Source organism: Epinephelus fuscoguttatus, linkage group LG6 (genome assembly GCF_011397635.1).
Source record: "Epinephelus fuscoguttatus linkage group LG6, E.fuscoguttatus.final_Chr_v1".
NCBI lineage: Eukaryota > Metazoa > Chordata > Actinopteri > Perciformes > Serranidae > Epinephelus > Epinephelus fuscoguttatus.
The window spans coordinates 22667879-22691525 of NC_064757.1; the positions used below are offsets into that span (position 1 = coordinate 22667879).

Here is a 23647-nt window from a genome sequence, read left to right on the forward strand (position 1 = left end):
CCCCATCTGTATGCTTTGGCAGGAGAGCCGTTCTCTAACAGCCAGGTTATATAACATTTGGCTTCCCGTCACTGTTTGCATGACATCAGTGAATGACTTAAGTTACACGCTCTCGTTCCTCCTGTCCTATATGACTGTGTGCGTGTCTGAGTAATGAATGGTAGACCCTGTGTACAGTGTGACATGGTGGGGCACTGAGGCGTCAAAGATGTTATTTACTGTTGTTTGTGTGTGAGTTTAAGCTGATCTAAAGCTTTTGAGCTCCTGTGTTTTGGGCGTGTACATGAAACATGAGACTGGTATTTCCAGAAATGTGACATGAAAATGTGTCTGGCTACTGTAAACTTGTAAAACATTTAAATAACGGAGGGACTAAATAAAAGGCTTTGTAAAACTCATCTTTAGTGTGCCAAGAAGCCTGTGGAGTCTGTTTTCAGTTAGCGATGATCTTAAATTAGAGACAAATTGCGTTTTGTCTAGACAAGCTTGAGAGCGACCTGTAACACTTTTTCAAACACAAGAACACAAGGACTGCAAGGCTGCCTGTCTGTCAACACAGCAGCCCTCACAGGCCACAGACTCTGGGTGTGGGCCGGCCCCTCTTCCCCTTCTGCTGGTGAATTCTTGGCTGACGTACCTCCACTTTTGTTTTATTATCTGAGGACGTATCCTGTTTTGGATGTTACTATAGAGACCGAGGGAAACAAAACAATAGCGACTGAGATATTTTTTAGATAATTTCCGTCACTCCTGGACATGTACAGGTTGGCTACAATTACTCACCATTTATCCCAGACACAAGCATCCTTTTACCACCTCCTACTTATCTTAACTAGGTTCCTGGAGTGGAGCAGTGTGAACTTTGCAGCCCATGACACCAGCATGAAAACAGTAGAGGTGGGTATACCCTCCACTACACCACTTGTGTCAGGTAAAAGACAGAAAAAACTAACAGTACATTCCTTATGTTTACTCTGCATCAGAATCTGCACTGGTCATTGAACACGTCATCCACATTTATTCCAGTTTTCCACTCAGAAAAAAGGTGAAAAGGTTACCACTTACGTATTTCCCATCTCAGCACAGCATCACCCTTCAAACACATTCTCCATATACCTGAAAGCAAAACAAAGAGCAGGAAATATTAAAGATAACTCATTTGATATCCAGGCACTGGAAAAATATTGCCAAGGAGCTTAGCTCAATTTTCCATTAAACAGTAAATCTAGAACCAGGCAATTTACTACAGAGCAGTTCTCTTTATTCGCTGGTTTGCTGACTTTAATGGATAGGCTTCATCCTCCTGAGACCCTGTGTCCTCACATTTTGGGTTTACTTGACCTTCTACTTCATTCTTCTTAACTTAGACCCATTGTCCACATTCATGGACACTTTTTGTGCCATCTAGTGGTAGTAAGAGCACAATACACTAATCCATGTAAAAACAAGATGGCAGCCATTTCTGCCAAGTCAGTCTGCAGGCGATGCCAACACAAAAGTGGACAAGGTCCAAAACCTGATAAAATTTTATTGTTGAAACTTGTTTATTTATGATTAATAATGTTTATATTTTGATATGGCAACAAATTTGACATATTTTAACAACAGTAACAAGATAAGACACTGTTAATTAGGAAGTACAAGAATGAGGACATTGGGACTTTAGTATCGTCTCGTTTGAGGACATTGGGACTTTATTATCATCTCATTTGAGGACATTGGGACTTAATTATTGTTGACAGTATTTAGTTTTTTAGACTTATTGGTTCCCACTGATCCCAAATAACTAGAAAAAAATAAAAATGCATACCAAACAAAAGTTCAGGTCTCCAGAGGTTATTCATTAAATCCAGCTTTGTTCCAGTGGGTCAAGAAGAAACCTCCCTCAGTAACACAGTGGTACAGTGTAACACTTCTGGTTTTTGCTACATTAAAGGGTAATGACAACCCCTTTTGTAATATTTGGCAACCCTGTCTCAATCATCTTCCTGGTGAACTTGTTGGCCTACTGCAGAAAGGGCTCCTGTCCTTTGTTTTCACAAATAAGTCATAGTTTTTCCCTTTTTTTAACATGGTACCAATGTATACAAATTGTATATACTGTAATTTACATGTATATTAATACAACCCATGCATGTTGCCTCATTTATTCATTTCTGTAATTTGGGAGTGGCTGTGCTGTTTGGTTATTTGTGTAAATAAATAATACAATATTAAAAGAAAAAAGACAACTTCACCCAGGTTTCTCAAGACAGCGAAAAGTAAAGCAACAAGTCCAAGTTTCCCCTGATTGTATTAGTCAAATGTGCTGTGACATCACATGGATGTAATATAAGGCTCCCATTGCTTGTGCATTGGAGGGAGGACTGAACATCACCAAACAACCAACAAAGAGCACTCTGTCGGTCCTGAGAGAGAGCAAACGACTCAGCTTCCACGTCCAACTGGTAAGTGTCGGATGCAACCTATGATAAGAGATCAATATTATATGTATCCTCACCGGGAGCTGTCATGGGTCAGGCCTGTGCCCACCTTGTTGTGTTGTGCTAATCTGAGGTCAGAAGAAATGATAAACTGTCTGTTTCCCAGATGCTGAAATTTGTGAGTGGTTCCTGGTTCGTTGGTTTTGAATTCCTGTATGTCTGAGTATGTTGAGGCAGCAGAGCACATGGTGATCAAGTGATCAGCTTTGGGCATTCAGGGAGGATGAGACAGGATAACAGAGCAGCTGTTTACAGGGATAGGCTGCCTTAAGGGAAGGGGCTCCTCACACTCACTGATAGAGTTGCTGCAGGACAATCAATGAGAGTAAATTCCAGTGATATCTATGATGGATTTAACCCGATGAGTACACATGATGAAATACAGTGCTGTAACTTTTTATTGATGACCTCAAACTTAATCTTTCTGTGCTGTCATGTATTTCTGCTCTCGCTCTCTCTGGACACACATGGAAAAAAAAAACATGTTTCTATCTTCTCACACAGCTGTGCGGAGACCACTGTGAGGGTGATAACATTAGCTCCCATAGCCATGTGTCTGGCCAGTGTGCAGGCCTGTCAGATGATAACACAACAGCAGTCATACGTTGTCACACAGATGGGGCATGTGGCCGCAGACAGGAAACAGACTCATGGTCCGGATCATTGTTCATTGTGCTTCACCGTTTTCTCTGCTTACTGCTGCAGTTTAGGAGGTGAAAACTTATTAAACAATTAGACAATTAGACAGTCTCATGCAGAAGCTGGTCTCCGCAACATGGTGATTTAGGCTTCACCTTATGTTCTGCTTTCTTGTTAACAACAGCTGCTCTCATTTCACCTCCTACTCCTGCTACTACTAATGCGAGAGCAGCTATAGTCAACAGCACATGATGTTGTTCCTCAGAGAAGCCTGAATAGAAATCATATCCAGAGTTAGACTACTAAGATGCAGCATTTTATTGAACTGCTGACATCATGTCATCCTCATACAAGACTGGACTGACTGCAGCCTTATCATTTAACTGAAATCAAATCAGCAAAGCATTCTGACAACAGAAAGTGTAACAAGAAGCAAAGAGTGGGAGAAAGATTTACAGACAGACTGTCATAAGACTGTGTGAACCTTCAGTACTAACAGAGAGGGATTAATCAATTGGTCAGACTGCTTGTCTCTGGTGTCCCTATCTGCTGTGGTGCTGATCATCCCAAATAATTGATCACAGATTTTACATATCAGTACTGCTATTCTTAGGATAAGGCTTTGTGTCTTTGATGCTGATACTGCTGAATCACTTATCAATCCAAAACAAAGATTTAAGATAATATATTTAACCCCTTAAATAGTAATTCATATATCATTTACTCACATTGTGTTACACTGAATTTGAGAAGAACACTTTCTCACATGCCTCCATTGTAAATCAAGAATACAAGAACTGAGAAAGAGATCAATGCTAGTAAAAGGAAGTTGTGTTTAACAGCAGCAAATCTATATCAAAACATCCATTTACAAACTCTCACATAACTCACACAGTATAATCTAAGTCTCTTTGATCCAGTCGTATGCTCAGTGCCTCCCAAACACATTTTCACCAGGACCTAACTATTTAAATCGCCTCCACATAAACAACACAGTGAAAATACATGTGTTTGGGAGGTAGTGAGCATACAATTGGATAAATGAGACTTGGATTATACTGCATGAGTTGCGTGAGAGTTGCGTAAACAGATGCATTGATAGAGGTTTGCTGTTGTTAAATGAAGCTATCTTTTCATCAAGAATTTGCTCTATTTTTGGATGCGAGAGAAACATGTTTTTTTTTCTTCATAAATTTAATATAACGGGGTGAGCAATTGATATAGAAATGATAATTTTGGAGTTTAAGTATTCCTTTTAAATGCACAAGTGACATTGCTGCAAAATCTTGTGACTGTAATTTGTCTCAGAGTTGAGCAACTGCAGACACTGCCATTGCATCAATAACCCAACAGAAGGTATATTATAGTTGTTAACGTCATAAGATACTCCAATTCACCACTAACATGCAAATAACTACTGTGTGACTATGAGTTGTTTGCTGCATGGCCTCTTCCCAAGACTGAAACCATTTCTAATGTGTAGACAGTGATGTTAATCCCAGCTGTCTGCTTAATTTGTTCCTCCTCTGATTCAGCAGCAGCTCAGTTTATTATAAGTGAGGATCTACAGGCACAAGAAACTACTCCTGGGCTGACATTCCTAACACGTGGCATTATTTGGGAGGGTGGTCTTTTATTGTGAGGTTGATACCGTGTCTTTCTCCACAGACCAGAATGGGACAGAACCAGGATAAACTAGAAGGGGGAGAACAGGCCCTTGGTGAAGGGTTGGAGGAGACTATGCTAAACCCTGACTCTGAAGGAGCAGGCAGTCATACAGGTGATGTCATGGAGGGAGGAAGCTCCTGTGAGGAGGAGGCTGGTAACACCAAGGAAAATTCAGGGGAGCCAGACGCTGAGGATCTGGATGGGAGCCCCGGCCAGGAGCCAACAACACCTTCCAGTGAGAAGCACATAAATTTGTGGGTGAGTCCTTTCGTTGCACAGGAGGTGAGACAGGGAGGGGCTGCAGGAAAGGAGGGAGGAGGAGGAGGCAGGGCCACTCCAGTGGTTCCACAGGAGACGAACAAAAACCAAAAGAGTAGCACGAGGATTGAGGAAAGAGCCGGAGCACACAAGCTGTTTAGTCAAATCAAAAGAGAGGAGAAGAAGGCTAAGGAGGAGCTTCAGAGATTCTCAAAGAACAAGATGGAGTATCAGGATGAGGGAAGTGTCCAACGTGAGGAGATCCAGGATGAAAACTTCTCATATAAAAGGTCTGGCTCTGCTGTTACCACAGAGGATGCAAACTCTGTGCTGATGAAGATGAGCAGACGTGGAGTTCATGCAGGAAGTGAGCTGGTACTGTCTTTTCAACAAGACCAGCATGACACCAACATGGTTGCAGCTGAAGACATTCAACTCTGTGCAGGAACAGTGGGCCGCTTGAGTGAGAGGAAGGAACCGCCTACCGCTCAATCCCAACATCCTTTGAAAAACAATCTGGAGAAAGAGTCACTATTAGACATGAGTGATACCATTCACTGTAGACCTCAAAAAGAGAGAACAGATACAAAGGAGGAAGCATGTGAGGTGAGGCCAGTTTGGAACGACTTCTCTTCGACAAAACCAAAAGTCAGTGACACTGTGGATCAAAGGGAGTCAGTGAGGCCTTATCTACAAGTGGACACAACTGAAACAACCACAGATCAAGAGATAGACTCATGTTCAGCATCAAATCCAGTCAGTGAGCCCAGTTCAATTTTGGAGAAACTACTGAAGAGAGACAGAAAGGAGACGACCCCAGCTCCTTCAAAAACAAAAAAGGCTGACACAAACAACAAGGTCACCATGGATGTTACTGCAAAAAGGATCCCTGACAGTGCAGCAACAGAGCATTTCAACGATAAACTCAATCAGTCAGTATGTGACATGAAGGGATTGAAAGAGAAACCACCTAAAGAAAACCGTGCAACCAAAGAACACCACATTAAGGATGTGGACATGAAACAAGCAGATGCAGCTGATAGTATGACTGCAGATTGTTTTCAGCCTGGAGTGACTGGGAATACTACGTGTGAGAGTTCACTTACAAAATCCCCATGCTCTAAAGCTGATTTTCAGAGTGCAGAGAACATCAACTCAACAGATGCCTCAGCTAATAATGATACTGAGATAAAGCCAAACGTGCATACCTTTAGAAATCTGTCTTCAGGCAACTTGCAATCAGCTGTCTCACATGAGAGGATGTCATGTGAGGTGAGTGATGTGATTGCTGAGGAATCTGCACCTTTATCAGTGTCTGATGTGAAGTCTCCACAAACAAAAAGTGATGATCAAATTGCAGACTCATCCTATTTACTTTCTGCTGACACAACAGACACCAGTACTATAAGACCACCTCTACAAATGAAAAGTGACAGTGAGTGCAAATCATCCCCAGATGCTCAATCTGTGAGGAGGAGGAAGGTGAGGGGCTCGACTGAGGACACTGCAACACCAGCTGTAGATGCTGGCTCAGTTTTGGTTGCAGCCAGCACAGTTATCCCAGAGGAAAGCCACCAGGCCACAAAGCAGGATCTTGATATGACACTTAACACAGACAATGCGATGCCAGATCATCATGATGAACAACCTGGCAAAGATGGAGATGACAGAGTCTTGAAGAGAGATAAATCCCAAAGCACTCCCAGATCTAGGCCTGTCTCAGAGCTCATAAAGGAGACCATTCAACTGCACGAAAAGCTGCAGCACCAGGACCGGCCAAAGCCAGCTGAAGTCAAACCTGAAGAGCAGGGCCAGTCTGTGAAGGTGGCGCAGATGAAGGCGGCTTTCGACTCAGCTCAGAAATCCCCTGACAAGGCAATCGACAGGAAGCCATCAATGAGAAGAGGTAAGGGTAACATCTAGCTTACAATAATGTATATATATACCATAGTATCAAGTGAATAGAAGCTGTGGAGAACACATGAGACCTAACAGGATAGCAGGTAAATTAATCAGTGAGTCATTTTTATTTAAAAAAACAATTAACCAATGGAGTCTGCTTTCCTGGTCAATGAACCATGATACTGTGGGCTGCCAGATTCACCACAAACACTTGCATCAGCCTTCATCTACAAGACTGAGGGAGGGTGAAGAGAAAAAAAGATTGGATGATGGAATACAGCTGTTTTCTTCTGTCAAAGGTCTGCATCACTCTGGGTGTGTGAAATGACGCCATCTTGTGGTGCTATAATACACTTGTGGTACATTGTGTTCTTCAGGAGGACTGGGATACATTTTTGATGTCATAAAATGATATCAAGAACAGTAATACTGTGCAAGCATGTTCTATGGTTTCCCTGTGTATCACAAAGTGGATGTTATGGCTGTCATATTATCATGGACATTAGATGCAGCCTGAATAATTTTAATAATTTAATAATTTTAATAGGATCAAGGAACCTCTTTCTCTCACAGAACCATTCATAACCAACCATATACACTTATATTCATATATTTATCTTTAGTATTCATAAAGCTACACCCATTTAATCACAGTCGCATGTATTATGATCATGTATATTGTGATACACTGCAATTTATTACCTGTTTTCAACTGCAAATCATGTCCTCAGTGCAAAACTTTGCCAACATGTGTTTTATCCAATGAGATAAAAAATTTCAGTCTGTTCATCTCACTTCAGTCATTTTTATTACCACAAATTGTATCTAGGGGACTGAAAAAGCTATGGGTTTATTACTCTAGTCAGCCACCAAAAGTTTAATTTATATTTGCAATATTAATAATTGAAGTTGAAAAAAATCGATACTTATTGGCATCCATGTGTCGATGTGATATCGCAATACTGTGTATCGATTTTTTTCCCTTACCCCTAATATATACTGTATATATTATGGGCCCTCTTGCCTCATTTAGCTGCTCCATAATGCCGTCGGATGGGTGAGTGGGTTGCACTTATTAACCCTGCCAGAAGAAGAAAGTACATAAATCATTTTAGCCTAACTGATAAATAAATTGCATAATTTCTGTGAGTAAAATGCCACTTTTCTAAATCATATGATTATAATATAATGGGGAAACAATGATAAATAGATAATAAATAGATGAAATAGATAATATGAGTGTCACATTAATACTACAGGAGATTTAAAAGCCATAAAACCATCCTATAACACACATGGTGTGTGTTATAGAATAGGATATATAACATCACATGGTGATTTTTGGTGACTGGGAACCTGCAAAAAGTAGACGTCCGTTCTGTGCCTTCTTTCCCGCCACTCTGATTGGCTGTTGGAGCTGTCCGTCAAAGACCACTTATCCAATCAGAGCTCGCCAAGCCAAGGCAGGGGGCGGGGCTAGCGCCAGAGTGGGGAAAGAGCACACAGAGCGAACGGTGTCAGCAGCACAGCAGCGGCTCCGGCAGAGGGAGGAATCAAGTGGGATACGCGTTGGGCTGTGTTATATCATTCGGCTTTCGGGAATACTTTCATTTTCCTCTCAGAAGGTAGGTTAAAGATTAAAAATAATTGTTTAGACTCTATTTGGTGTTCTTACGCCTTTTAAATTTGTTTCAGCGGTCCTTGTTTGTCCATGTACAGCCATCCAGACAGGAAAGTGCGTGCGCTAGCTAAAATGAATCGGGATAGTCTCAGGAACTGTTTTTTAAGCTAGCGCTAGCCTTCAGCGGCGGTTAGGTGACAATGCCAAAAAAGTTTATAACCGATAACCAAAGCAGTTGCTGGTTTCACGCAAGGTTTTTGCTCCGTTTGGGTGGGTTTGGCTGATAATTGACGGCGTGAAATGTGCTGTTGCACGTTATTGAACGGGGTGGGGTAGCTAACCATAGTGCGGCCGGAAAACTTATCTCAGAAACGATGGATCCACATACACGGAGGTGCAGGCAGCACAACCGCGCCCTGGCCCCTGGCACCCTCACTGAATATTGGCTCTGCACATAGAACAATAGGCTCCAAACACACTGATATCCAAGAATTAACTCTTTCGGTTATAGAGACTATTATTTTTTTGTCACAATGATTAAATTCCAGTATCCGGAATATTCATCCAGATGCCAGGTTCAGATTTGACCCACTAACACACTGGTATGGAAGATAAATGGGAGAGGGTCATAAAGCATGCTAGTGACTACAATGTTAACTTAACCAAATGTATAATCACTGCGTCCTGCACGAGCTCTGCTTGTTTGGCCATGACACGTGCAGAATTGTTTGACCGGATGAATGCAGAATATGTGCAGATAACCTCCTCAACCTTTTATAGTATTTATTATCTATGAGGACAGACAGAAATGTGGTGTAGCTGCACCTGAGTGTGTGTTTGAGTCAATCAGTATCATGCTGACAGCTGTTTTTAATTAGGAGTCCTTCTGCAGCAAAACAAAGGTTTGGTTTAATTGTGTTCAAGTCAAATTAAGACAGGGTACATTATTTATTAGCACTTTTCCTTGTATTCAGAGTCACTTTATTGTCTGTTTAGTCTGATCAACCTAGATGTTTTATTTAAAGTTTCCACAGCTGGACCAAATATGTTTTAACTAAACAGAGTTTGCACATTAATGATTTTTTTTTTTTTTCCGCAAGGAAATGTAATGTTGTGTGTCACGAGTAGTGCTGCCTTATTAGCATTTTTGATAGTCTGTCCATTTTTTTGGTCCATCACAAAGTCTATTAAAAGTGAAACACAAAAATAGTGTCCATCCCAAGCTATGAGAGCCAAAGATGTCTTTTAAATGTCCCGATTGAGCCCTTATATATTCAATTAAATATGACACAAACAGAGAGAAGCAGCAAATCCTTACATCTGAGTAGCCAGGTAGACTCTGGCAGTTGATAAAATAATGGACACAATCAATTTGTTCATTTTTCTGCCCCTCAGCTAATCAATTCATTGACTGATTGATTGGTTCAGCTCTGGTCACAAGTACGTGAATTAGCCTAACCCTTAAAAATTTGACTTGGCGCTGCGAGTAATGTGATTCTCAAGCATCATATTGAACATTTATGAAAAACTGGAGAGTGTAGGGAGATCATTAAAGACACTCCACTCCTCAGTTAGTAGTTGTAAATAGTCTCAGTAGTTGAGCCCAAGTAGCTGGGTGATGACCTAGATAGTCCTCTGTGTGACCCCTGCATCTGTCCGCCACCACCGGCTCATTTGCTTGCTCATGACAATAGGGCAGTTTGACTCATAATGACCGTGGTTAGTGTGCCAAAAGGGCAACATGATTTGCATATTTAGCCCCTGTCTTGGACTGGATTACTTAGGTCCCATGTGTAATCAGCTTTGGGGTTGCAGGAGTTTCCCTCGCTGAGACTCGTCGTGGGATGCAGAGCAGGTGAAGACTGACAGGGCGACCCCAGGGTCGACAGTCAGCAGTGTTACAGCTGTGTTTGGGCTTGTTAACCATTCCAGACGCATCAACCTCTGCTGGTTGTGCTGCGGTACAAGGTCTTTAGAAGTACGTAGCCTGCCTTCCTATGGCAGAGCAGAGAGAGGAAGTGGGTCAGGAAGCAGAGGGAAATAAGCATAAGATGTGAGGGAGAGTTAGTTCCTATCAACTGCAGCAAGGAGTGTTGGTGTGGGCTGTGGTGTACTTACCAGTGCCTGTTTAACATTTTGAATTGGTTTCAGGAAGATCACTAAGATTTGTATCCAGCATGTCCACTCCATTGATTTCATCTGTGTCTATGGAGGTCTGGCTAAGTCCAGCTGTTCGCTGCTGAGGCCATTGTTCATTATTGTACTGAAATAGTTAGGAAGTAGGTTCAGGCTTCGGCTTTGTTTTGTTGACTAAGGAATGTGTGCATTAGATAGAACGTAGCCCAGCAGCAGTTTGATTTCTCTCCTGTTAGTTAGTCCTCATATTAGTCTGCTGGAATAATCCATATTCATGTGGAAAGAAGCTAAATACTTGGTCAACACCCAAAGAGTGCATTCTTTTAACATGTCTGACATGCCTCAGTTTGTGTCCAGTCCTGTCTGCGCAAGATGTTATCTCACTCCACATTTTCAAGAAGACTTTCTGCCAGAAACTCTCTAAATGACATGTCACAACTTGAAAATTTAACTGTTTTTTTTTAAGTTCACTTTAACTATGGTTTGTCTGTGCTACAGATTTTTTTATAGGCAAGATGTCCAGTTTTTATTTCTAAAGGATAGGTGGGAAGAAACATCTCATTATCTAACCACCTGCTTGGCATATTAGTGTGTTTGTTTGTTTGGAACAGCCTGAGGATGAAGAGGATCACATACCTAAATCTGTGTCACTAATTGCTTACGCAGTAGAAAACAAACAGTGTTTTTCGTGTGAGATGGAATTGTGTAAGGACATAACCCAATACTCTATACTGTTTAATAAGCCACAGTTAAGTATTTTAGATTTATAAATCTAAGTAGTTGTCTCTCTCAGCTTCTTAGATGCAGGTGTTTGTTTCACAATCTGTGTGTAGGCTTTATAGAAATATATTTGCTTGGAATGGCAATCAAAAATGAAGTTCATGCCCTCTCCTATTTTAACTTACCGCTTTCAGCTTTGTAGTTTTCTGCACACAGAATAATAGCGTTTCTTCCACTGGTCTTTCCCACCACAGCTGACAACATCTGTTGAAATGGAGCAGTGGTGTGTACATGGGGGGAGGGGGAAGTGGCTGAACAGGAAGAGGAAGGGATATGCTTTGTACTCCGAAGCTGTATTATTTAGGAGTTGACTTTTTTATTTTTAAATTGAACAATAGGGTTGTATTTGTCCTCTTGTGGTGTCTGTTGTGTTTCTCACCTGACAGGAAAGGAGCAAGTGAAAACTTGGGCAGAGGTTAAATAGTCAGGTTGTGTTGCTGCAGATACTGAAGTACACACAAACACTGATAAAAACTAGAGCTTTTCCTGTTCTGAGTCAATTTAATAGGATTTTAAAGTGGTCTCTTTAAACCTTGACTTTTAAGTAGGATAAGAAGTTTAGGAGTTAGTCTTTTAAGTCTAACCGCACAGAAATTGATAGAGCTGAGAATGGGCTCTGCGCTGGAGTACATTTTAAGGCATGCTCAGCATCACACTAAACATACAGACGTGATCTGACATTTATATTTCCTATCTTTGAAATCGGAGGAGTCTGTTTTTCCTGTTTTTGGAATGAGGAAGTTGGCGACACCTCCTCATTTGACCTCTGGTGTTGAAATATTATCATCTTTAAATGTCTGACACACGATGTGCTATTATTGATGCATACACATAACCTTTCCCTGGAATTTGATTGGACCTGGTGATTGGTTCTGTCTATATGTTACAGAGCATTGAGCTAGACTTTGAGCCACGTCGCTCTTGTGTCTGCAAATCTCATTTCCTATGAAGTATAAAAGAATACAATAGCATTCCTTGAAACACTGGCGCGTAATGTATTGTGTTACAGCAGTGTTTAAATTGAGTGGAGCACATACTGCATGGTCACTTGGGGTGAGAGAGAGGTGAAAAAACAACACCTTATCTCATTGTTGCAAAAAAGCACTGGAATGTAGCTGGAATCTGATTACAATGGTGGTCCGTGGCCCTGGTTACAGGAAGGGGATTTAGGTGGCGTCTCATGTGGTCTTGGTGACAAAAGGCAAAAGGCAGCCAGTGTATGGGGAGCACTGAGGCGACATCACTGGTGTGTGTAGTGGCGGCGAGGGGTGGCAGGGGTAAAAAAAAAAGTGTGGGAAAGAAAAGTCTGTGGCTAATAAGTCTCTAAATTTACAATGTCAACATTTTATGACAATAAAATACCAGTACTGTGAAGAATATATATACATTCATTGCAGGCTGCAGCTGGCTTATATTGTAGACATATTGGTCTACCATGTGTTGGGGGATGTAACTTCTATGCATGGCCTGCAGTGACCCGGACTGTGGCTACCACAATGATGCTAACAGTCACATAGCAGGGAAGCTGGCAACAATAACAATGATGAAAAGTACCAACAAACAAAGGAACTACAAATCTAAACATGTAGCAGATAAGAGCTGTTGAGAAACATGGCTGAGCCTTGTTTTATTTACTGATTACATGTATCCTCATAGGGCTTTATGCATGCCAGTTACCTCAGCTTTAGACTACGCTATCTTAAGATAATTGTATTATTGCATATGCAGCCACCGCTATGATTTTATATTTTCTAGTGCTGAAACAATCAAATAGTCAAGCTGTTATGCTGACCAAGGCTCTTATACCCTTTTGTTGTTGTTGTTGTTGTTGTTGTTGTTGTTGTTGTTTTTGGAAGTGTCTGTCCGGGTTCACCTTGAGGCTGTAGGGAGGCTAGTGGGTTTTTGCTGTCCATCAAGCTCAATCTGTTGTGAGAAACGGGTCTATTTTCTGTCAACATCACAGTCGATACCCCTTCAGGAGAATGACCTCGGACAGAACCATCTCAGACATGTTTATACTGGGCATGTTTGATAATAAAAGCTGAAAGAATAGTAGTTTGATGCTCTGGCTGTAACTGACTTATTATTTTTATTGTCAATTAATCTGTTGATTATTTTCTTGATAAATCAATTTGTTGTTTGGTTTATAAAATGGCAAATTGTTGATTAGTGTTTCCCATGATGTCCTCAAATGTCTTGTTTTTTCACAACCAAAAGATAATTAGTTTACTGCCATGGAGGAGTAAAGAAACAAAAACATTAACTTTTAGAAGAAGCTGGAATCAGAGTTTTCTTTCTTTTCCTTAAAAAAATTACTAAAACTGATTAATCAATTATTATTTAAAGTTGACGACTTAGCAAATAATCGTTGCAGCTCTATGTTATGCACATTTAGTATAGGGAAATACACAGTATACACAGTTTCCAAAATAACTGTTGTGGAGACTGTTTAGGCTTTGTCATAATTCTGCTCTAATTCTCCCATCCCTCCCTCTCTCACATCAGCTCATCCCGATTTGTGGCTGGGATTTTCATGTTATGTCACATCTCACTCACCAAGTGCACCATGACACACAGAGCATCAAGGACACTTTGCACCCCGTAAAACAAGGTGGTGAAAAGGTAGACAGGCTGTATCTGTACAGTTTGTATTGACAAACTCAGTTCACTCTTGTTTTGTCTGTCGTCCAGAATAGGCTATTATCTTTGGATTTCACAGAGCTGTAATAGGCAGTGAGTTTTAATCCTGGTTAGGCTGGTTATCTGCCGTACTAGCAGGGATCTTATTGTCCAAGTGTTGTAGGTAAACAGTTAAGTACATCTCATTCTTGTCCAAACATTTCTCTGGAACTTAAGTGTTGTCTTCTGACATCTCTGTAAACAACTTATTAATGATGACTGCTGGGTCTGTTTTTATCAGGGTGGGGCAGTAATATGTAATAATGTTATTCTCTTTGAGCCTTGTCAATGAGAAACCAGTTGGGGAACAAATAGCTGTTGGCAGAATGGGGTGGCCCCATGTTTTAATTGGAACATGTGAGCACAACTGAATGTGGCAGGGATAGGCAGCATTAAATGTCTCATGTCACTGAGGATGTGCCAAAATATTAGGCCTACATGTTCATGCACATGCTCCAAAATCTATACACAGTGGATATCCTCACCTCCAATGACTCAATTGCACAAAACTAAAAAGAGAAATTTTGATTTTCCCAATGGTCATCTCCAAGTGCTTCATTAATCTGAGCTTTCAGTTACTGAGATTCATCGCGGATCAAGTGACAGAAAAGGTGTTTGTTCTTCCAGTAACACATTTGGGCACGCTGACCAAACACAAGCCCTCGCTGAGCTTTCTTTTTTTGTACTTGTTTCCTCCCTGTAGCTGTTTTGCAGTCTTATGTCAGAGCAAAACAATTTCCACTTGGTTTAATGGAACGCAGCAGTCTCTACTGTGACTGTGAGGTAGACATGAGAGGAAGACAATCCATGGCCTAACACTGTGAGCTCTACAGCGAACATGAAGATGCTAAATTCTGCCATTATCACCTTCCTTTTCATACCATTTCCTTTAATTGTTAAATATAGGATTGTTTATTATTTGAGACTACAGATGCATGACAAGACTGACATTTACTGATATTACAGGAAGCACAATCCTATAACTTGTAGTCTTATAGTGTGATCAGAATAACCAGTGGAAGTGAAGTATAACTCTTAATTTTTCATAAGACCCACTTTCCTCAACAGAATTGTCAGATGTGAATGGAGTTGAGGAATGCACAGAAGGATGCTTAAAAACTGTGTCACACTGGTTCCATTTCCTGTCTGTCATTTCCTCAGGCTGTGGGGTCCTCCTTTTGTCTCTGCACATCAGGGTCAGCTCTGCTGGCTCAAGAGGCAATAAGGTACATAGCTCTCCTTTCATCTGATTTGCCCCAACTGATACTTGCGGTCTTTTCGCTTGAATTAGGGCCGGATCAGTGAGCTGTAAATCTCAGGAGAGTGTCACCAAGTAGCCCAGCATTCCCCTTAGGTCTGTCTGTCTGTCTGTCTGTCTGTCTGTCTTTCCGTCTCGCTCTCTGGTGTGTGTCTGAGGCTGTCAGACTGGTGCCGGCCTTTTACAGCCCCCGCTGACAATGTTGCATGCAAATGTCAGCCGTGATCATTATGACGTTAATGTTTGGGAAAGGGGATGGGTCATAAAAGCTGAATAATAAATAATTGATTTGCAGGATTCAGCGCTGACACTCTCTAATTTGGCTCCTGCAGTTATGTAGAGGTTGTTGCGTTTTCCGTGAATTTGTTTTTTGTCATTTTAAAAGATAAAGAGCTCACTTCATCATTCAGTTTTTATTAATGGAAATAATTTTATTTTTATTTTAACTTAGCCTATTCATTACTGTGTGCTCACTGGAAGAGACAAAGCAATCTTATAGTTGTTCGTATATATTTCCTTTGTGTTTAGAGTTACTGTGTTCACAATTAGCCCCAGGTCTTTCTGTGTTAGCCACAAAGTCTTACAGGACGTTGGCTGTTTGGATAAGGCCTTTGCTATTTTTGAGCAGAATAACTCTGCCCCTCTGGCTCCTGTGTGCTGCTCTTTAAATCACAAAAACTCAAAACAAAAGCTACTATTTGGATACTATAATGGTACCAGCTGTCAATTTGATATTAGTTGTGAAGATTAATTAAAAATACAGTGTTTTGTTTGCTTTTACAGGGTTCTGTGTAGTTTCTAGACTATGAAGCAACATTTTTTAAACAGAAGTGACATGATATATTTAATGCCTTGATTGTGCTTGCACATTCAAATCACTTCCGCTAAGGTAATTCACCTCAGCTGTGGCAATAGAGCCACACACAAAGCGCTGTCCAACACCTCAGCTTGGTCCAGCTGCCACTTTGCTTAACTAAAATCAAAGACAGTATTGGACAGCTATGCTCGTCAGTGGCTCCACTGCACATTCTAATTTTTACACAATTTTGCACATCGCTGGTAACTAAATTGTCTACATTAACAAATAGAAATTGGCACCCAACCGTCATGAGCAGGCCACACAAGTATCCTCCATTGTCTGTGGTCCGTGGTTTCTTTGTAGGCTTACTTGTCAGGCTCAGCTCATCAGGTGCATGTAAGAGATAATGACGTTCTTACATACAGTCCCAATGGAAAAGGGAGTTTTTGTCTTGGCATTTGCCCGTGGCTGTCTTTACCAGTGAGGGAGGTGAGGTTTGTTTGAAACCTTGACAGAAGTTCTCCCTTGTAGGCTCAACACAAGTCCTGTCATGTGTAGCACTAAGTTCTGAGGTGATTGAGTCCTGAGTGTTAAATGATCCCAGGTTAGTGTTGGGCCAGAAGTTATCAACATTTCAGCTCGAGTCTTGTGTGAGTCCTAGTCCAGGACTTGAGCAGTATGGCAATTTGTTTGTGTGTCTGATTTAAATGTAGTGATTGTGATCATATGGGGAATTTCCTAATTATATAAAAGTCAGTGACTTCCCTGTAAAATGATCCCTAATGTTGTCTTTTTCTATTCTGTCTTACAATGCACCTTTGAATGGCTGCTAACCATGAGAGCATCTAGTGACTAAAAAATGGTGATATCTTCCTGAAAAGGATCATCAGGAAACGCTACTACCACACAATAGGGGTGTAAATCACAAGTTTCATCACAATACAACATTATATCGATTATTTGGACAACAATACAATGTGCGATTGGTATTAGACGATATTTTCTTGACCGTTTACCATTATCTTCCTGGCGCTAGGCCGCTGGCACTGTTAAAATGTTTAGGATAGAGGTGTGCTTGGATGGAAATGGTGACACAGACATGCTATGGGAATTTCAAAATAAAAGCACATCTTAGAGGTGAAGACACGTATAAATGTTTTCACTTCACATGGATAATATTGGATTGTTAATCATTGAATGGATATATTGATCCACATTGATGCATTGTTACACCCTTATTCAACAACAAGGCTTAATCACTAAGGCCCAGTGTTGCATAATCAGCTGCAACCCCACCCAGTGTGCTCTGACCTACAGTGTGTACACTGATAGAGCCCAACCCTCTCTTCATTCAGGTTTTATATCCACAGTGACAGTTTTGGCGATAATGCACAGGACCAACTGACACCTTTTTTCTGTGACTGGATCATAGATCACACATTTAGCTATCGTCTTGGACATATTGGCACAGTACTAGCTCTGATTTGTTGCCTTGAGAGTGGCAATTGTTACATCCTAACATATGATATTTAACATTTCCTACTGTTCCTAGAGCCAAAGGATGGTGTGACTGGGGATCTTTGTGCAGGCCCAGACTGACCTCAAGAATGCAGTGATTGTTTTGTCAAGGCTATTCACACAATTGTGGTGATAAAACAGCACATTTTATAAGGCTCTCCTGCATAATACAGTGTACTATTCTGTTGCGAATTGAGAGCCAAGAGCAGCAGGGTTGTTTCACTGCTCGTTCTGTTTTGAGAATGGGAAAGACTCAATAGCATTTACATGGGTTAGGTGTGTCAGCATTAAGAATTAACCTACAGACGATTCAGTCAACCTTTATCCAACAAACAGATGGCTGACAAGTGCTCTTCCTAGTGACATCATGAAACTGCACTGCACCTGACTTTATGGGCAACCATTGGTTTTTACCACCATGGAAAGACATGGAGGCTGTTTTGAAAATGACGCATTTCACCATTTCAATAGTCCGCCGAAATCTGTTTACATTTCAGGTGCGCAATAGGCCATGCAGTCATGCTTCATTTTATATGTACAACGCCTAAGTAGCTCTTCACAAGGTTCAGTAGTTGAGAGGCAGCGTGTCAGTGATTTGTAAAATCTCCAAATAAAGCTTGGCTTGTTCTCATCATCAGCTTTACCTCTTCCCATAGTTTGCTGATTGGTCAGGCTTCCAGCTGCTCAGCACAGTCCACTGTCAATGGATGTTTTCCAGCCTAAAATCTTGAAGAGAAACCTGAGCTTATTAAATTTGCTCTGGTTTTGCAAGGCAAGGAGTTCCTAACATGGAAGTACAACTAAGTTTAACAGCTGTTTGCATTTTGACATGATAAGTAACCTTTTAAGACATTACTTTGTATTACTTACTATTCTATTGTGTTTCTTTCCTGCGTTGGTATTTCCCTGATGTTGCTAGGCAGCATGTCTGTGTTGCTAAACATGTCTTGGAGACAGATTGCAGCCAACCAAACACCCATGCAGTTGCCCATGGCATAAAGGGAATTTTTGCTCTGCCTTTTCTTTTGTTTTTACTTTTTATGTCTCTTGCTGCTGAATGTTTAATTTACTGTTACCTTCACCTATTGCAAACAAGACGTCATACCCAGCATAAAGAGCAGCGTGCCTGAGAGCAGTCGTGAGACGTTTTGAGTGATGCAGACTTGCAGGGAGAAGAATATTAACGTACTCAACCCCCTGATGGATACCCAGAGGTCAACACTGATAATGGGCAGATGACGAGGCAGTCACCAAAGTGATTATATATACAAGCCTCTTGCCAAAGCTTAGTCTATGTCATGGAGGTATGAAATTGTTAAGGTCAAAAGCACATTTCCGTAAAATTCAATGTAGCTGCAACATACTTGAGAGATGATCATAACAGATTACTTTCTTTCATATGCACACTAAATCGCTGATGAACTGGCAATGGCCTCATGAGTCAGTTATTGCTTTGCTGCCCTTTTTTTACTTATTGCCTTTTAGGAAAGAGAACTCACTTCCACCAAGAGAACATATGGTACCACTAGACATCCAGTAGGGACCAGCTCTAATTGACCACTTGCAGGGGCCAACAATTAGCCAGTCAAACACTTGACAATCATTTATTCTAACATATATGCCAATTTCAACTTCTTTTCCAATCCTATGTAATATTTTCCCCTAGTGTCTTATTATAAAGTTTTCTAAAAAAAATTCTATATTTGTTTAAAGGACATGGAAAGGAAAGTGAGATGAGGTGAAGTGATCAGTCTCTCTCATGGTGCTGCTTTGACCAGTGGTTTCAAACAGAGCATGGACTAAAGAAATTTGGGGCATAGTAGCTTAATAACTTTTAAATATAGATTTCTACTGTGCTACATTTCTATACTGGAGTGGAACTAAAAGTTTATACAGAAAATACTGAATTTTGGCTGTTTGTCAACTCAGGTCAGACCTGGAGTCTCGAACTGTGAAGTTCCTGGGGTGCATTCATCCAGCGCACACTGGAAGTCACAAGAAGCCGAATTTTTGCTCATCTGGGTTGTGTCTAACAGGGCGACCTGGCTGACGTCCCAATCTGTTCTGTCTCACTAACTGTAATAGAGTTCTGTATTTGCCAGAAGAATCAGTAGATAGTTCACATAGCCTAGGGCTATTCACCACTGCAGCAGTTTATACACAAGCACACCAGCATCAGCATACTGTGGAGACGGGGCAGACACACCATCACATCTAACTTGTCCAATGCAAATTGTAGACGCAGTTTCTTTAGGATTGCTGGTATTTTCTAGAGATACAGGTCATACTTAATCCTTTGTATGTTAATATGACCGTTACAAAACCATCTAAAACCATCTATATCATTCCTATAGGTACTATCATACCTTTCAGATAAAATCATCATGGTGAGTCGACCGAGTAAAACCTGCAAACGCCCAATATCACAAAACAGCCACGGCAGCAGTGTCTGCTTGTACTGTAACAATTTTGGGGGAATTTTTTTGACACTGTTACAAAGTCTCGCACAGATCGTTTCAAACATAAGCAAACAAGCCTTAATCCTTATGACCAAGTTGTCCTTGTAGAGCGTTGAAAGAACACCTCTTCTTTTCCCATTTTTGGCATACTTGAAAAGTAACTGTTTATGGAGGTTTTCTCATTGAGGACAAATAATAACCTTTTAAACATCTTTTGTCAAGGTATCAATTTCTTGCCCTCATAATTAATTTGCTGTCTTACTTTTTAACTATAATATATCTACCTGGATTTCTGGATGCTGTTTTTTATTTAGATGTCAGTGCATTGCTCATGGTCTGCGTCAGCCTTTCCCGGAGTAATCAAATTCAGTTTCCTCGACACATGCACTTCTGATCCAGACAAATTTAGAGGAGGATTTAGAGAATCTTATGTAACTCGGTGAAAACTGGAAAATCCTCAGTTTAAGGAAGATTAACATTCAAGTGTCTTTAACTGTTCTTATCTAATTTGTCTTTTAGCTCACTGTCAGTGTTTGACACATCCAAAACAAACAGTTGTAACAACTGACGTGTTTCACAGAAGAGTCGGCCTGTTAGGACACTCCCACATCCGTACAGGAAGAACTTCCTGCTTGTGTTGTGATCCTTGTCCTGTCGGAAACATGCCATACGAGCGTTTCTCGCTTACTCTCTTTCCCTTTTACTGTGTTTCTCTCTCTCTCTCTCTCTCTCTCTCTCTCTCTCTCTCTCTCTCTCTCTCTCTCTCTCTCTCTCTCTCTCTCTCTCTCTCTCTCTCTCTCTCTCTCTCTCTCTCTGTGACACACACACACAATGGAAAACCACCTCCAAAACATATACCACATCCTGTGCTGTGCTTTTATCATGTTGGTGATTCAGGCTGGGAAACTGTTACCATGTGCTATTTCCAAAAAAATGGACTTGAGGAGCTTCCAAAACCACTTAAGAGCTTAGGTTGTACAACCTGGTTGTTTCTTCAGGTTGTAGGTTAGATTGGACCTCAATTCTGGCCGTTTATCTGAGACTGGCCAGCTTTCCATTATCTTTGGAAATGGTCTGTTATGTTAAGCACAGCACTTGGTCATGTAGCTTTTGAATGGGCTTGTTTTTCCAAAGCTCTCTTGTCTGCCAGCAGATTTTTTTGTCTTGGTGAAGATTTTAGCTGAACCAGCTACAAAGTCTGTTTTTGTTTGTTTTGGGTATGTCCTATTTTCCCTTGGAAGTAGCTCTTTCTAAATGTGCCACATGTAAAGCATGTTAGTATTTCAGATGTTTTAATATTTGGCAACTGGAGATGAAAAGAAAGAGGCGTATGAAAAGTGTTAAGTGAAATGTCATGTCTTTTTTGGTGCTGTTCATTATGCATATGCCGCATCTTTGTGAAGTCTGACCATTTTTAAACCTCATTTGAATACTACACAGTACTTGCAGTTTTGTGGGTTAGAAATAAGTGCAGTTGTACCATTTCCCAGGGGGTAGGTACTTTGTTGCTCACCAGAAAATATTGTCACACAGAATACAAAATGTTGATGAACTGCTGCTTTTAATTTATGATTGAAGGAAGTCTACATGCATTTAGTGTGAGCACCAGGATGATTGTTTTTAGGGGGACTGCCTCGTTTATGTCTTTCGGCTTGAAAAAGCTTACACTTCCTTTATCTTATCCAACATGGTAGTGATGCAAAACGCAAAAAGGTCTGTGTCAGAGTAGCAGGACTTACCTTAAAACATGTAACAGTAAAGCTGCACCATCATACTCCACTGTAACACCACCAACCCCTTCCAAAATATGTGAAATTCATATTTATAAGCTACATCATGTGTTGGTAATACTCTTCTTTGAAACTGTCAGCACCCTGATGCCCAGAAATTCCAGGGAGACCCTTGGAGTATCAAGTAATAATGGTTTGGTTCAAAATGCCCTTAGAGTGGGAGAGGCAAACACATGTTGTGGAATAATGCTCACATATGATCGAACAGCTTTGCAGCAATTTGTGGATGGGCTGTATTGTGTTTTCAAGTCTTTCAAATAGTCTATGTATATTGGTTTGTAGTGTGGTTCTCTTTCCTGTAAATTTGTTTTTTTTTTAAACTGCTAACTATCATATGTTAAATCCTCCTCTTTGCTCGTTGCACAGATATGAGACGAGGAGTTGTACGGCAGAGCAAATTCCGTCACGTCTTTGGCCAGGCGGTGAAGAATGACCAATGCTACGATGATATCCGGGTGTCAAGGGTCACATGGGACAGCGCCTTCTGTTCGGTCAACCCCAAGTTTGTTGCCATAATTATTGAGGCCAGTGGTGGAGGAGCTTTCCTCGTTCTCCCTCTGCACAAGGTAAGTTTATGGTGTATCATGTAGCAGTAATAAATGCCACAGTGGATGAGCACTGTATTGTGTGCTTGAAGAGAGCTGAGTGCTTAACAATGCATTGGTTAATCAGTGTTTTTGGTAGTTTTCATTACTTGCTCTGAAGTGAAATTACCTACTTTGTTTGGCTTACTTTGGTGATAGTGACAAATTCTCAGTATGGTGTCTGTTGTATCCAAAACTTCAGGTTTGTGGGGTGAAATTAACATCTGTGTTAAATGAATTTTGAGGTTGCATTTTTCATTTGCAGTCTCTGCATATTGGTGCCCAGGAACACACAAATGATAAATGGTGTCCATCTCATTGATCTTGCCCTTCACCCTAAAACTTAGGCATTTTGATAAGAAACCCGTTTGTTCGTCTTTATTCTGAGGAAAAATGGCGCATTGAAATGGTGTGAAGCTAACCTTTTAAAGGCATTGTGTGTCCTTTGAGTGCAGCTATGCATGTGATGGTTTTGTTAAACGTGGTTAAAGTGGATCAAATTACATCAGGATATTTTTAGATGGGGGTGGGGGTGGGGTGATATTGTCTCCACGTCAGAGGTGACATAAAAGGAAGGAAAGTCCTCCTCTCTGGAGTCATATTTGGACTGACATGAATATAAACTAAAGAGGTAGAGTACATTAAACAAAAGAATCTTAATTTCCCTCTTAACTTTTTGAGAGCAACGACTGATTCCCATGTTTTGTGTACAGTAAATAATACGTTGCATTGAAGACTCTGTCTCTTACAAGCAGGACAGCTGACTCTTTCGTCACTGTAGCTTGGGATTAATGTTTACCAGCAGGCTGTTTCAAACACCCTCATGTGTACATCAGAAACTTCTCCAAGCCCTGGAGTGAACAGTCTCCTGATCCCCTTCTCCATATAAGGAATCACTCCACTTGTACTAGAATCACTTTTGGGTTGGGCAAGGCAGCATTTGAAGAGTGTTTAGCTGTAAACAAGTTAGCTGGGTGAATACATCCCTCACTTCTGTTTTAACCCTGCTGTCATAATGGGCTAATTATGGTTCAATAGAGGTCAGACTGAATCCAACAGGAGGCTCTTCCATG

The 23647-nt window shown here is 40.9% G+C and overlaps 1 protein-coding gene across 2 annotated transcripts in view; it reads left to right on the forward strand.

Annotated features, from left to right (window-relative positions):
* Positions 1–2335: 2335 nt before the first annotated feature.
* LOC125889869 (coronin-1C-A) overlaps positions 2336–23647 on the forward strand; it is a 40709-nt gene continuing 19397 nt past the window's right edge. The window contains exons 1-3 of one of the 2 annotated variants that reach the window (XM_049578094.1): positions 2336–2447; positions 4791–6954; positions 22357–22556. In XM_049578094.1, the coding sequence (XP_049434051.1) occupies positions 4797–6954; positions 22357–22556 (2358 nt within the window). In that variant the 5' untranslated portion in view covers positions 2336–2447; positions 4791–4796. Of the gene's footprint in view, positions 2448–4790; positions 6955–8448; positions 8576–22356; positions 22557–23647 lie in introns of those variants that run through there. The other variant, XM_049578095.1, reaches the window with a different exon arrangement.